The sequence below is a fragment of the Varanus komodoensis genome, unplaced genomic scaffold (genome assembly GCF_004798865.1).
Source record: "Varanus komodoensis strain SLA01 unplaced genomic scaffold, ASM479886v1 scaffold4, whole genome shotgun sequence".
Classification (NCBI taxonomy): domain Eukaryota; kingdom Metazoa; phylum Chordata; class Lepidosauria; order Squamata; family Varanidae; genus Varanus; species Varanus komodoensis.
Genome location: NW_025335941.1, coordinates 43,582,640 through 43,596,545, shown reverse-complemented (window position 1 = coordinate 43,596,545; position 13,906 = coordinate 43,582,640). Strand labels below are relative to the sequence as shown.

The window sequence follows — 13,906 nt, the reverse complement described above, 5'->3', positions numbered from 1 at the left end:
GCTTTAATTTCATCTTCTAATTGTTGTTGTAATTCTTTTCGGGCTATTTACTTCAGCTTCACTAACTATAGCTTCTGCAAAAGAAACACAATCCCACTTTTTGGGAGCCGGTATTGTGTAGTGGTTAAGAACATGGGATGGGGACTCAGGTGATCTGGGTTCTAGTCCCCGCTCAGCCATGGAGCCAACTGGGTGGCTTTGGGCCAGTCACAGACTCTCAGCCCAGCCTACCTCACAGGGTTGTTATTGTGATAAGCCCGAGAACAGCTGCAGGAGAATGATCTAAGCTACACTGAGTTCTTTAAAAAAAGAAAAAAAGGTGGGGTAGAAATCTAACAAATAAAATCAAACCAAAGAATTATTGGGGAACTAGGCAGAGTCTGGGCAAAGTTTCTGTTTGTAGAAAGATAGAATATGAAGTTTTGTAATAAATAAACACAATGTGTTTTAACAACAAAATGCTGCAGTGCTTAGTGCTTCTGCTTAGAGTTTTAGCTGCTTTATCTCAGCCCATTTTTCCTGTTATGCCTTTAAAAGTGAGGCAGCATTCTGTGCCCACAGGGCATGCTCAGCCCTCCTTGGCCTGTTTTGTGGGAGGGGGTGGGTGAGTGGTCACATTTGTGCTCCTGGTTACCTTAAAATATTCTACTTTCTCCATTTAACCTTGCTTTCTTAATTGAATGTCTTGGAGGAATATTAAAAGAAACACTTCTCAGTGTGAATCAGGAAATTACCTGCTTAGACATTTGGATAGTTCTCTGTGTGTCTCTGCCCTCCTCTTCTTTGTCCAGCCACTCAATTACACTTCCCCTCCCACCCAGCTGCAATTTTCTCTCTCTTTGAACATCCAACATTGTGTTCCATGGGGCTGTTTGGCTTCTTCTGCTTAGGCATTTTCTTATGAACTTTCATACCCCAGCAAACCTTGTGTATTCTAGACCAAGTCAGCAGACACCTTTTTCCCCCTTGGGTCATGTGGTTTTAGTGATGGGGACACTTGAACTGGTATTAGGAGAAAAAAGTCTCCTACTATCAACTCCTTTCCTTCCCCTGCTTTTTCTTGGGTGGTTGGAATAGGCTGAAACAGGCTGGCTAGAAGACATCTTGAACAGAAGCTCTCCGTGCTGCAGCGTTTTGTTTTTGGTCCACCAGTACTCCTTTTAAAGGCAATGTAGGCAATTACATGCCCATCGTGAAAACCACATGCAAAAGAGACAGGGCTTCTGTACCTCATTGGATGTGTAGAAGAGGTGCTTTTGGCTGACAGAGTTTATCAAGCACAAGAAAGAACACATCAGAACCAATGAAATCCCCCCTTCTACACAATTATAAAAAGTGCAGAAACCCAGTCCTCCTCCATACCTGATCACCTAAATTCAGATGGTAGGCCTAGGAAATGGAAAAATCAAATTGGATTTTTGCACAGAGATCTGTGACTGATCTTTGCCTTTTTGACAGTATCCTATGGTGCTGCTTCATGAAAGACCTCTATTAAAACTGGCCAGTCTTGCCAAAAAACTGAGGCAGGAGGGCTCATTTGTGTTTTGTGCCATAAGGGTGACTACCGCCCACTTTTGGGGAGTTAGTGTGAAGCTCCTCCATTCTGAACTAGCAGTTTCTTCCTAAGAAACAAGCCCTGTCCCATCTTTTTTTGGGGGGAAATGGCAATTAGAGCAGAAGTCTTGTCCAGATCCCTTGCACACAAAATCAGCTACAGACTATGCAAGATCACATTCTCAGCTTCCTGTTCATTAATCCAGAATAATGTTGACTATCACCGTCCAATTTCATACACAAAAACACTAATTCAACCATTTCTGCTTCAACAACCGACACCACAATGGTCTGATCACTTTAAAACAATCTGTAAATAAAAGGTAACAAGAGTTAAAGGAAACAAGTTAAGTCATGTTGGAGATGAATCCAGAGGAAATCTACCCGCTTCTGAGCAGATGCTCGAGAACGATCCTGCAAAGTGCATGGATGCCATCCTTAGGGGGATGCAGCTTGATCACTGAGCAACGCACAGGTAGCAGGTGCAGTGCCACTGCATCCAACCTGGCAGCCAAAGTTTAACCGGAAAGAAAAGTTGGGTTAAGGCAAGCAAAGCTAAGGCATGCCAGTCGCCGACTGTTGATGCCTCTCCGTGGGGCAGCGCTGGAGCTGGAGTCTGGATGGAGAGCAGCCACGCATGGAGCCCTGGAGATGCGCGCGAGGGAGTCCTTGGGGAGTGCGTGGGGCCAGGTGGAGAGAAGGCGAGCATTTCTTTTCCCCTAGAGATGGGGCCAACCCCATTGCCGGAGGGCACAGCCTGCTCCCTCCCCTCACCCGCACCCTGATCTTGAATGACCCGAGTGACCTCGCTCCTCCTTCACGCGCCGAGGCAGGAGGAAGTCGCCACCTCCTTCCCGGGTAATTATTAATAGCCACGCGGGGAGGGCAAAGCAAGGCATAAAGAGGGCTTAGCGGAGGTGGGGGGGGGAGGCAGCCGGCAGGCACTCAGTCCTGCTCCGTCGCTTCTCCTCCTCCTCCTGCTCAGCATCCTCCTCTCCCGCACTGCTCCCCGCGCCCCAGCCGACGGCATGCCTCCCGTCGCGGCACCGCGACTGCCTCTTCTTTTCGCCCTGGCGCTCTCCTGCCGCCCGCTCAGCGGGGAGCCGGGCCAGGGAGCGGCCACCTGGTCCCGCTTCGCCAGCCTGCCCTTCCCGGAGGACGACCACTTCCTCTACGACACCTTCCCCGAGGGCTTCTCGTGGGGGGCGGGCAGCGCGGCGTACCAGGTGGAGGGCGCCTGGAGCCAGGACGGCAAGGGCCCCTCGGTGTGGGACGCCTTCACGCACCGCCGCCGCGGCGCAGCGCCTCTCCAGCGCCTCTCCGCCGCCGCGCCGCCGTCCGGGGACGTGGCCAGCGACAGCTACCGCAACGCCGGGCGCGACCTGGAAGCGCTGGGCCGCCTGGGGGTCTCCCACTACCGCTTCTCGCTGGCCTGGCCGCGCCTCCTCCCGAACGGCACGCTGCCCGCCAGCCCCGCCGGGCTGCTCTATTACTCGCGCCTGCTCTCCGGCCTGCGGCAGCGCGGCGTGGAGCCCGTGGTCACGCTCTTCCACTGGGACCTGCCCCAGCGCCTGCAGGACGCCTACGGCGGCTGGCAGAACCCGGCGCTCGTCGACCTGTTCCGGGACTACGCCGAGCTCTGCTTCACGCACTTCGGCGACCGCGTGCGCTACTGGCTCACCATCGACAGCCCGTACCTCGTGGCGTGGCACGGCTACGCCACGGGCAAGCTGGCCCCCGGCCTGCGGAGCGGGCGGGAAGCGGGCTACCGGGCGGCGCACCACCTCCTCAAGGTAAGGGGCCCAGCCGACGGCTGTTTTCTCGGCCAACCTGGCGACCGTCGCCTCGGAGGCATCCGAGCTGCTCCAGAAAGCCGAGCAGGTAGAGTTTAGCGCAGGATCGCCCCGTAGCGCTGCCACATGCACCCCTACGCATGGACTCCCAGGCGCAAGCCCGTGTGTCAAGAGGGGCTTGCTCGCAGGTAAGCGTGTCTAAGGTGGCAAATTTCAGAGCGATGCACCTCGCAGGGTGTTCCAGCAAGAACAACCGCTGGTGGCATATGAAAAGTGAGCACAGTTGTGATGGACGTGACTTCATGCCACTCAGAAGAGGCAGGAAGGGTTATCCTGAGTTAAAGTTTCCAAAAGCAGAAGCAGGGCACAGCTTGCCAAAGCTGTCCTCTGGGTAAGGAATATACATCTGTAGTGATAGGAATAATAACAGTAGGAACTGTTCCTCCAAGTCACGCCAAGGAGCACTGGAAAGCCAGGATCACACAGAAGGAAGGCTCCAAACTAATTATGTGGCAGTGTGCTGCTTGCTGCACATACAATTCACCCTGTACTGAAAGTGAAGGATAAAGTGCTTGGAGTTGTTTTATTGATATTCCTTACATGGTGAGCAAGTAGTGAAATGGCTTGCTGCAAACCCTAGGAAGTTTTACTGGCTGTTTGCTTACCGTCTGTTCCACTTCCTATCACCAGGGAGCCCATCCTATACAGTTGTATCTAGGGGATACAGCGTTCAGATCAGAACATCAAACAACAGGGCTTAATCCTAATCATGTGAGCAGGTTTCCACCACTACACTTGGAGTTTCTTTTTCCCTCCTGCCCCTGACAACCCACTCTGGATGTCCCTCAACCTTCGGAGCAGATGTGGGGATGTGCACAAGAGTTGGGGAGAATTCACTGCCACTGGTGTTCATTTCTTTGGCAGAAGGATGCTGGTGGATCTGAAGATGACTTCCAGGCAGAATTTAAGCACCTAAAGTAATGGAGCAGTTAATGCAGGTGCACAAATTTCCCCTTCGTTTAATTCACAGCCATTAAATCTGACTACATTTCTTTACATTTAAAAAAATACTTTTTAAACATTCAGGGAACCAGCATAACTGCAGCAGTAAATACTCTGAAAAGCAGAGCAGATGGATAGGGGACAATCGCTGCTTTCTAGAATAGTTGGAAAGTTAGGGAAGTGCTGAAAAGAACTGTCAGCTCAACACTAAAAATCAAGAGGATTATACTGCTAAGGAGGGGATATTGTCCTCATCTCCTTTTGGGGCTTCTTCTCTTAAGTTTTTTTCCACATTTTTTCCAGTGTGTTTCAGTTGACAGCTAAGCAATTGAATGGTGGTAAGGGTATGCAAATTAGCTCATTTACCAACTTGCCCCGTCTTCCCTTTGACAGCTGAAATTAACAGGGAAATTGACCGGGAAAGACTACCTATATCAAATAACTATAAATGCACACATGTGTACCTGTACAAAGCCAACAAAAATATAATTAAAATGTGCAGTGTTCAGGGACTGAAAGAAATAAAAATAGAACATGATCCCAAATGTGGGATGTTAAGAAAAATGGTGGAAAGGGGATAGTGATCAGAGTAGGGAGGGGGAGAAAAGTCAGCTTCTGCCACAAGTGCATTGGGATACTGTCTGGAAACAAAGCAGGAAAGGAGGGGAGAACAAGCCACAGCGATCCTGATCATCTGCTAGATGCATCACGTTGAACAAAGAACTAACTTATTGTGGCTTAGTCACAGAGTGGGTTAGTGTGACATATGGAGTTTAGATGCTGTGATGGAATATACATAGGTTATTTCAGTTTACTAGAGATATATGAAAAATATTCAAGTTATTAAAGGATAAAAACAGCAATCCATGGGTCTAAATGTGATAAATTTTACAACAGAAAGTCCACCATCAGCATCCTGCTGAGTATAGTGAGATTTAGTCTTAAGCAAGTGTGCAGTGAAATGCAGCTATTTAGTATTCATATTCATATTTAGTACTTGTATTCATCATTACTTGGGAATAAATCTCCCTTTGTTCAATGGAGCTTATATTTCAGCCTTATAGCACAATTTTGTGCCAGTCTACTCAAGTGTAAGCCCTATTTAGTTCACTAGGGCTTACTCCTTGGTAGGTATACATAGGATTGACACATGAGTCATTATGTTCTAGAGATGATTTGATGAGATAAAGTTCTTATACAGGGATTATAGTGCTTTACAGGCCAGCTGGGATAAGGGTCAGGGAGATTTTCTCTGCCAAGCACCTTCTTGGTGTCAGTGACTGAAGCCAACAGTCAGTAATCCAAGCTGCTGTGACAATGTGCTACTAATGACACCTACAGTGTAATATCTGTATTAACATAAGTATCGAAGTAATCGAAGTAGATGAGAGTAATGCTAATCAGTGTGCCTCATTAAAGTAGCACAGCGTGATGGCCCTGAGCACTAGATTGCAAGCTTTATGGTGAGTAGGAAATGATGTGATGATGTTGCGGTCCATGCTGTTTTGTTAAACAAGATGGACAATTGTCTGTGTTATTAGGATTAGGGCTGAAGAATTTTGGAAAGGTAGGATTTATGACAAGCCAAGCCTGGGCCTGGTAGGCATTTCACCTAAGTTCTTATTGGCTCAGGGTGATATCTCAGGGAGCACTGAAGGCCCTGCCAATTCTCTGCTGCTGCAGCAGTTCCCATCTGTAAGTGGTGTCCAGAACTTGGGGAACAAAGATATTGCTCTTTGGGGGCAACAGGAAATTAGCAAAATGTTCATTTCTGGAATGGGGCAGATTGGTAAAGCTAGCATTAAGGAAACTCCACCAACCTCCCTAATCAAAAAACGAGTGCTTCTTTTCCTTTGAGCCTTCTGGGAAGCCAAATTGGTGCTGCACACACAGCAGGTTCTACTTGTGCAACAGAATCTGCAGGGAAGCACTGCATTTGATTTTGCTCTCAGTGTCAGCATTTTCATCTGCTAATTGTTCCTTATCTCTTGTGTTGCCACATGATCATAAAATTACCAAGCAAAGTGGAGCAGGGAAGGGGAAAGCTAAGTGTAAGAGGGCAGGTTTTGCATGCAAAAGGCTCCAAGCTCTGCTAAGGTCAGGGAGGAGCCCTGCTGATGCTCTGGGGAGACCCTGTCTGTCATTGTAAATCCTACTGCAGGACGGGTCTGATTCTGTATGAAGTGACTTCCTGTGCTCCTAAGCAGCCTTTCCCAGCCTAGAACTCCCATCTGCCCCAGCTAGCAGTACCCTGCCCATGTTGATGGCAGTGTGAGGTCCACAGTCCAACACCTCCAGAGGATGTCACATTTGGGGAAAATTGCCCTTAAGAAAGGAAATGGGTAGCATGAACCCGCTGGCTGCCTGAAAAGTGTACCCTTTGAATTTTTTACTTCTGAGTATACATGTAGAACTGTGCTCTTTCTTAATGACTCATTTTGCTCCTTGACATAATTCACTTTCAGGCCATTTCAATGTAAGGAGCCTCCTTTCTGGAATCCTCCTTTGTGGAAAATAGAATGTCAGAATAAGTTATCTGACAAATTCAGATTTCATGAAAACAAGTTGATGGTGTTGCATTATTTTTCCTGTCTCTGAATTGAGTATACATGTGTGTTTAGATAATACAGCTACGATGCAATCCTGTGCATTCCTAGATAGAAAAACATTCTACAACTTTCAGTATTTCCCAGTCAGCAGTGCAGGTTGCGGAGTGCTGGGAGATGTTGGTCTTTTTTTCTTCCTAAATGTGCCTTGGATTGTACCTTTAGGATGCTTCCAGAGTTCATTCACTGACTTTTACAGAGCCCCGGGAAATTCTGTCTTATACCTGTGACCCTCCCATCTTTTCTCATTGCTTCTGCTGCCCACTTTTCAACTGCAGAAAATCCATTCAAGAGAAAAAGATGAAATAGCTGCAGGAGGCTTTCCAATTGGTAATGCTTGGTGCCACCTGCCTGAAAAGTTGTGTGTGTGTATGCATGGTTTTTTAAAAAAACTAAATAGCCTGCTTAAGTTTTCCAGAATGAAGGATCAAAATAACATTTGCAGACATAGATCTATTACAGCAAGTGGTCTGGTTGAACACACACCATATTTCAAGGCACCTTTTTAGATTTTCTTGTTATCATGTTTATAGACAACTGGAAGTAGTTACGGGCCAGCTACTTGTTATTGTTGTCCACTGCTTAGACTTATGCCCAGTGATACACTGCTATTAAAAATATCATTTTAATGGCTAGACCAGCATGCACAGGTGCTGTTGACACAAAGAAGTGTTCACTGTAGCCATTCTGGTTTTGTTTTATAGTTGCACACATAATAAAACACAGCCTTTCATTTGCATTTATATCTTGCTTTTCATCCAAGGAGCTCAAGTCAGGATATATGGCTTTCCAATCCTGTGATGTGGGTTTGGTGGAAAAATAGTGACTGGCTCAAAGTTTGGCGAGCTTAATTGCATAATGTTTTAAATAACAGATGAACTTACATAAATAAACAATCATATTGCTTCTGCCATCTTTTTATTGTTATCAATTTTATTTGCAAAACCTTAAAAGTCTGTTTATTCTGCGCTATAAAGGTCCTGTCAGCTCTTGCATTTGGATACATAGACTTACAATGTGTTTATTGTATTAGTGATTAGGTTAATTACCCATCTTCTGATTCTTGTGACTTTTCAAGCATCAGGCATGATGAATTTGCCTCATGAAGCCAATAAAACAAATTCAGTTAAACAGGACAGTATTTTGCTTTGAAGAGACAAATGTTGCATATTAACACATCACATCTACATTTATCAGCTTAGAATTTTATTTTGTTGGTAACTTTAATTGGGAAAAATAAATTGAAGGGTAAAAAGAGAATGAAACGTTAGAAAAATCCAGTGCATGACTACTCAGAAGTAGATGGCACTGAATTCATATGGACTTGCTTCTGTGCAGATGTATTTAGGATTGTAGCCTAAAATATATTACATTATTATATAAATGTGCTGACTATACAGAGTTGGGACAGAAAAGGAAAGAATGCCTAGCATGACCATGCTTTTGATTTATCTAGGGGCCTGATTCTCATCTTGCAAAGCTGGAGTTAGAGCACTTGCTTTGCACTCAGAGTGATTCCAACAGGCAACTCCAGTTACAAGGAAGGGATCAGGTACCAGGTAATTTAAGAGACCTTGCCTGAAAGCCTGAAAAGCTGCTGTCAGTCAGAATAAATGATACTGGGCATATAGGCATCTTGCCAGACAGTTATCTCAGTAGGGATTCAGTGATAAAGAGAGGGAAAATACATTGCATTTAAAAGATCTGTGCAGTCCTTCAGCCAGTATACACCCAGGACTGCTTACAAAATCATTAAGCAAAATCTAAAACAATAAAAAAATCAATAATAATCATGTAAGAGGCTCGAGCAGAGAAGAATTACAAAATAGGAAGGGACGCACAGATGGGTGCAGTTTTCATCCCAGCAACAATGCAAAATAGAGCTGCCAGGTTGCTGACGGGGACGGGGCGTTATGCTCACATGACTCCAGTCCTCCATCAGCTTCACTGGCTTCCCATTGAAGCCCGGGCCCAATTCAAGGTGTTGATTATGACCTACAAAGCCCTAAACGGCTTGGGTCCTGGCTACCTGAACGAGCGCTTACGTCCGTATATGCCCGACCGCCCTTTGAGATCTGCGGGAGAGTCCCTTCTCCGGGAACCCTCCATGAAAGAAATTAGGAAAGTAAGTACCCGGAGGAGGGCTTTCTCTGCGGTGGCGCCCAACCTATGGAATTCACTCCCCAAAGAGGTCCGCCTGGCACCGTCGTTATTGGTTTTTCGGCGCCAGGTAAAGACCTTTTTATTTAAACATCATTTCAATTGTTAAAACATATGATCTGGCCTGGGCAACTTCTTCTTCCTTCTCTTTCTCCTCCTATATTTTTATTTTATACTGATAATTTTAATTTTGTATTTGTAAATCAATGTATTTTTGTATTTTTATATTTAATGGTAATTTATTATGTACTATTGTATTTCAATGTATTTTATCATGTTGTAAGCCGCCCCGAGGTTTCGGCAAGGGGCGGCATAGAAATGTTATAATAATAATAATAATAATAATAATAATAATAATAATAATAATAATAATAGTGTTGAATGGTATGACTCATGCAGTCAAGGCTCTACAACCACTGCAGTGGGTTTTTCCTGCAGGGCTGTCACTCTATGGTGGAGCATGTGCTTTGCATGTAAAAGCTTCCTGGTTCAGTCCTTGACATCTCCTGGTAGAGCTGGAGAGATTCCTGCCTGAAACCCTGGAGAGTTGTTGCTAGTCAGTGTTGACAGTACTGGGCTAGATGGGCCAATGGCCTGAGTCAGAACCAGATAGCTTGCTCTGTGCCTGTGAAAGAATAAGCAGTGAAGGCATTCTTAGTGAAGGCACTAAGAATTATGGATGGCAACAATGCGACAAAACTGTCCACAGTGTCCTTGTCTTGCTTAAGCTTAAACTGGACAACCAGCTGTTCCCATTTCTGGAGAACATCTCACCACACATACCTGTGTTACGTAGATACTGGGTTTATATAATAAGCATTATGTGGACCTCCCTTTGAAGAAAGATATGAAGCTTCATCTGAGTCAAATTCAAGGACCAGGATTCTTAGGAATGTAAGGAGGACTGAGCTGTATCGGATCAAAGGCAAGTCTTGTCCAACATTCTGTTCCCACGGAGGCTGATCGGGTGCCTGTGTGAAGGCACAAGCAAGACACAAAGGCTATAGCACCTTCCTACTCATGTGCCCTGGCAACAGGTGTGGAGGCCTACTGATACTGGGGATAATGTATAGCCATCATGATTCATTTTCATACCAAGTACACAGGCTATAGGTCTGTTTCCAGGACAGATCACAGTTCTGGTTTGTAGCTTTGAAGTCTTAAAGGGCTTGAGACTGGGATGGTTAAAAACTGGTTCCTATAAACCTTGTGTTTCTCTATTATTAGTAGGAGAAAACCTTTTCTGAATCTCACCATCAGCAGAAATAGTTATTGGGAACAAAAGTAACTGATTGTCTGTTGCAGTGCCCAAAGTTTTCTGTCCCTGAAGAACCAGTTTATTACTTTGTTGCTTGTTTGTTGACATTTTTTCCACATGCTGACATTTTTGTTCTTTGGCCTGCCTTTTTTGTGATTTTTTTCTTTGCTCCCTCCAAAAATAGTATTATAGATTTGCAACTGGCTAGTTTTATGGTGTTGCCTTTAAATCACAAGTACTTTATTTATTCATTTTTAACCTATTATGTTGTTGCTTTGAGCATTTCAGTCATTTAAAATTTCCCACACTACATCAGGCAGTTGAAGGCACTTGTGGGAATTTTAAAAGCATGAGTTGTGGCTTTTCACTGCAGCTACCAGATGAGGAAAAGGAGGGTCACTGACACTAGATAGGTCCATAGCAGATCTCCTCAACCTTGGAGTTAGTTCTGATTGGATGCCCCTACTAAAATAGCTCTTGAACAATGCTTTCTCTCACAAGCAGATATAATGTAGGATATAAATATTGCTATTTGCCAGAGATCGAGAATACTCCCAATCATCCCACATGGAATTCAGCTGTGATTATCAGTGGGTAGTGCTGTTTAATTTGGCATTATTATTTAATTCTAAACTTCCTTTACCAATTACTTATTTTATCTGCCTGCTCAGTTCAGAGCAATTGTACTTCTGTGTGGGTATGTTTATCGCACTCATTTTTCTCCTCTGCAGCGGGTGAAACTCCTCCACATGTACAACATGTTCCAGAGTGTAAGAATACAAGTTCACATCTCTATTCTCAAAAAACTTGGTGAAAAGTAAAGGCAGCTAGATAGAATGCCTTTCTTTCTTTATTACTTTGGCAAAGCTTTTGGCTTGATACTTTTCCTTTGAATTAAATTTTTTATGACCCAACAGCTTATTGGATCAGGTCCATATTCTATCTAGAACAGGCACAACATGAATTTAAAAAGCGCATTGCCACCCATGGGTTTCGATTTTGTTAAAAGTAGTTAACTAACCTCCCCAAATCTTTTCAGCAGGGTTGTAAATATGCACTTAACGTTTTAGATGGTGGCAAGCTAAAGAATTGCTCCTGAGTGACCAAAGAGAAGGTTGCTAAACATTGACTCTTCTCTTCTGTGTGCCCTATGTTTTGGATATAAATGGCATGGGTGTGAGGACCAGAAAAAACTATTTGTGGAACTAAGAGTTCATCCCCCCCTTATTTTCAAAGCTGCATTATGAAAGAAAGATGCATGTGGGGGTTGTACTGCACTTGTTATAAAACCAAATCCTCATTTCCAGCTTGAGGAAGCTGCACTCAAAATAATGCAGTTACTCCAGGCTGGATGAAAATATTGGTGGTGGTTTGAGTGAAGGGTCACCTTTTAATCATTATTGTTGAATGTTGTTTGAGTGGAGGCCTAATAGCCACCATGAGACCTCTGTTTAGACCAAATAAATAAGTATAAAACAATATGTTTGCCTAAACAAATAAGTATGAAACAGAATAAGGGTGTTGGCAGTTGGCTCATCTGGCACCATAACTATTCCACCTGTATTTTGAAACAACAAAAACCTTTCTCTGCTTCCCACTGCCGAGGGCACTTCTTGTAGGCTGGTGAGTGCAAGGAAAAGGGCCTGTAATCAACTTCCATAAGGAGCCTGTGGTTTGTTGGATCCAATTTTCGCAGATTTTCAAAAGACTCATCCTTTTTCACTGGCTTTCTCTTACATCTGTTGGTTTTTATTGGCAAATTTTGCTTTTATCGATTTAAATTGGCAGTGCTTCTATGGATTTTACTGCCATGCTTTTATATATTCTTAAATCTATATATTTTTTGTGGTTTTAATCTTGTACACTGCCCTGAGTGTGTTCCATCCTGAAGGGCAGCCAAGAAATTATTTTAGATAGATTGGAGAAATCTAGAAAACATGGAAGGATGAAATACAAAAGTTTCATTGGGTTATTTCTTTCTCATAGGCCCATGCCAAAGTGTGGCATCTTTACAATGATCATTTCCGTCCCATTCAAGGAGGCAAAGTGTCAATTGCCTTAAGTTCTCACTGGATAAGACCTCTACGCATGACTGAAAGTGATATAAAGGAATGTCAGAAATCTCTTGATTTTGTCTTGGGCTGGTTTGCTAAGCCTATATTTATTGATGGAGACTACCCTCAAAGCATGAAGACCTACCTTTCTGCAGGACTGCCAGAATTCACTGAAGCAGAAAAGAAGTTTATCAAGGGGACAGCTGATTTCTTTGCTCTTTCCTTTGGAGCCACACTAAGTTTCCATCTGGTGGATTCTGACATGATATTTCAGCAGCAAGAATCACTAAGCTTAAGACCACTCCTTTACTGGATAAATAGTGAATATAACAAACCAGAGATTTTCATTGTGGAGAACAGCTGGTTTGTTTCTGGTAGCACAAAGTTGGATGACTTCAAGTACATGAACTATCTGAAAGATTTCATTATGGACACTTTAAAAGGTAGGATTGTTGCTGGTGCACCATCATTGCTATTATCTTGACAACAGTTAAGGAAAACATTATCCTTTTATGTTCATAAAATCAGATGTGCTGATGCTAAACTGAGTGAATATTTAAACATTTATCTAGGTGTTCATTATAGATTGAGGTTTTAAAAGAATGGGTTGTACTTGCTTATGTGGTTGCCAAGTGCTTTCCAACAAGTGTGGATAATAGTTTGCTGGTGACAGCAAAAAGTTAAGTCACTTGCTTAATATAGCTTTGTGATGTTTGTATACTTTGCTATGTGGTTTGCAGTGAATGGCTTCAGAGAAAAGGTATTCAGTGATTAGTTATAATGACTCAGATAGCTGAGTAAATATTTGCTAGATAAGAATATATACTCTGTGTATTTGTGTGTTTGCGTGTGCGTATGTAGGGTTACTTTCTGGCAATTAGCTGTTTGGATCTTCTGTTTGGAAGAAATGGAAATAACTATTTGAATACTTTTTTCACTTCCACAGCTGATTTATAAAATTGTTTCTCAGTTTCATGTCTTTAATGTGAAGAGGGGTTCAAGCTCTGTAAAATGTGTCAGATGGTAGAAACAACTTCCCATTTTAAAATTGTAGTTAAGCAACATGTTTTTTCCTTCATGTCTGTCAGTTTTTATGCTAAAACTATTTTGAGGAAAGACACAAAATAAGTAACAATATAATTTCATTGTTTCCACTTACACAGACTACATACAGTTCTTTGTTGTGGTCTCTGTGCATCACACTTATGCGTGCTGCACCTGCTCAGTGCCTCCCTTGGGAAGATTTCTCTAGCTTAGCCTAGAACTTTCCATGGAGCCCCTCCCCTCCCCTCCCCTCCCTCCCTTCCTCCCTCCCTCCCTGTATATAACAGGCAGGCTTCCACCATTTTGACAGTTTACTTTTGGCCACTGTTTGCCAGTGCATTGGGATCTCTAGCGTTCATTGTCTCTTTCGCTATTCCTTTTCGATACTTCTCGAACTTTACCTTACTATTCATATTCTTGCTGATTCTACTTCTA

The 13,906-nt window shown here is 43.7% G+C and overlaps 1 protein-coding gene across 1 annotated transcript in view; it reads left to right on the top strand.

Moving 5' to 3' along the window:
• The first annotated feature begins 2,582 nt into the window (after positions 1-2,582).
• The window catches only part of KL (klotho), a 24,666-nt gene continuing 13,342 nt past the window's right edge, over positions 2,583-13,906 (top strand). The window contains exons 1-2 of the mRNA XM_044441787.1: positions 2,583-3,347; positions 12,360-12,870. Coding sequence (XP_044297722.1) covers positions 2,583-3,347; positions 12,360-12,870 — 1,276 coding nt within the window. The remainder of the gene's footprint in view (positions 3,348-12,359; positions 12,871-13,906) is intronic.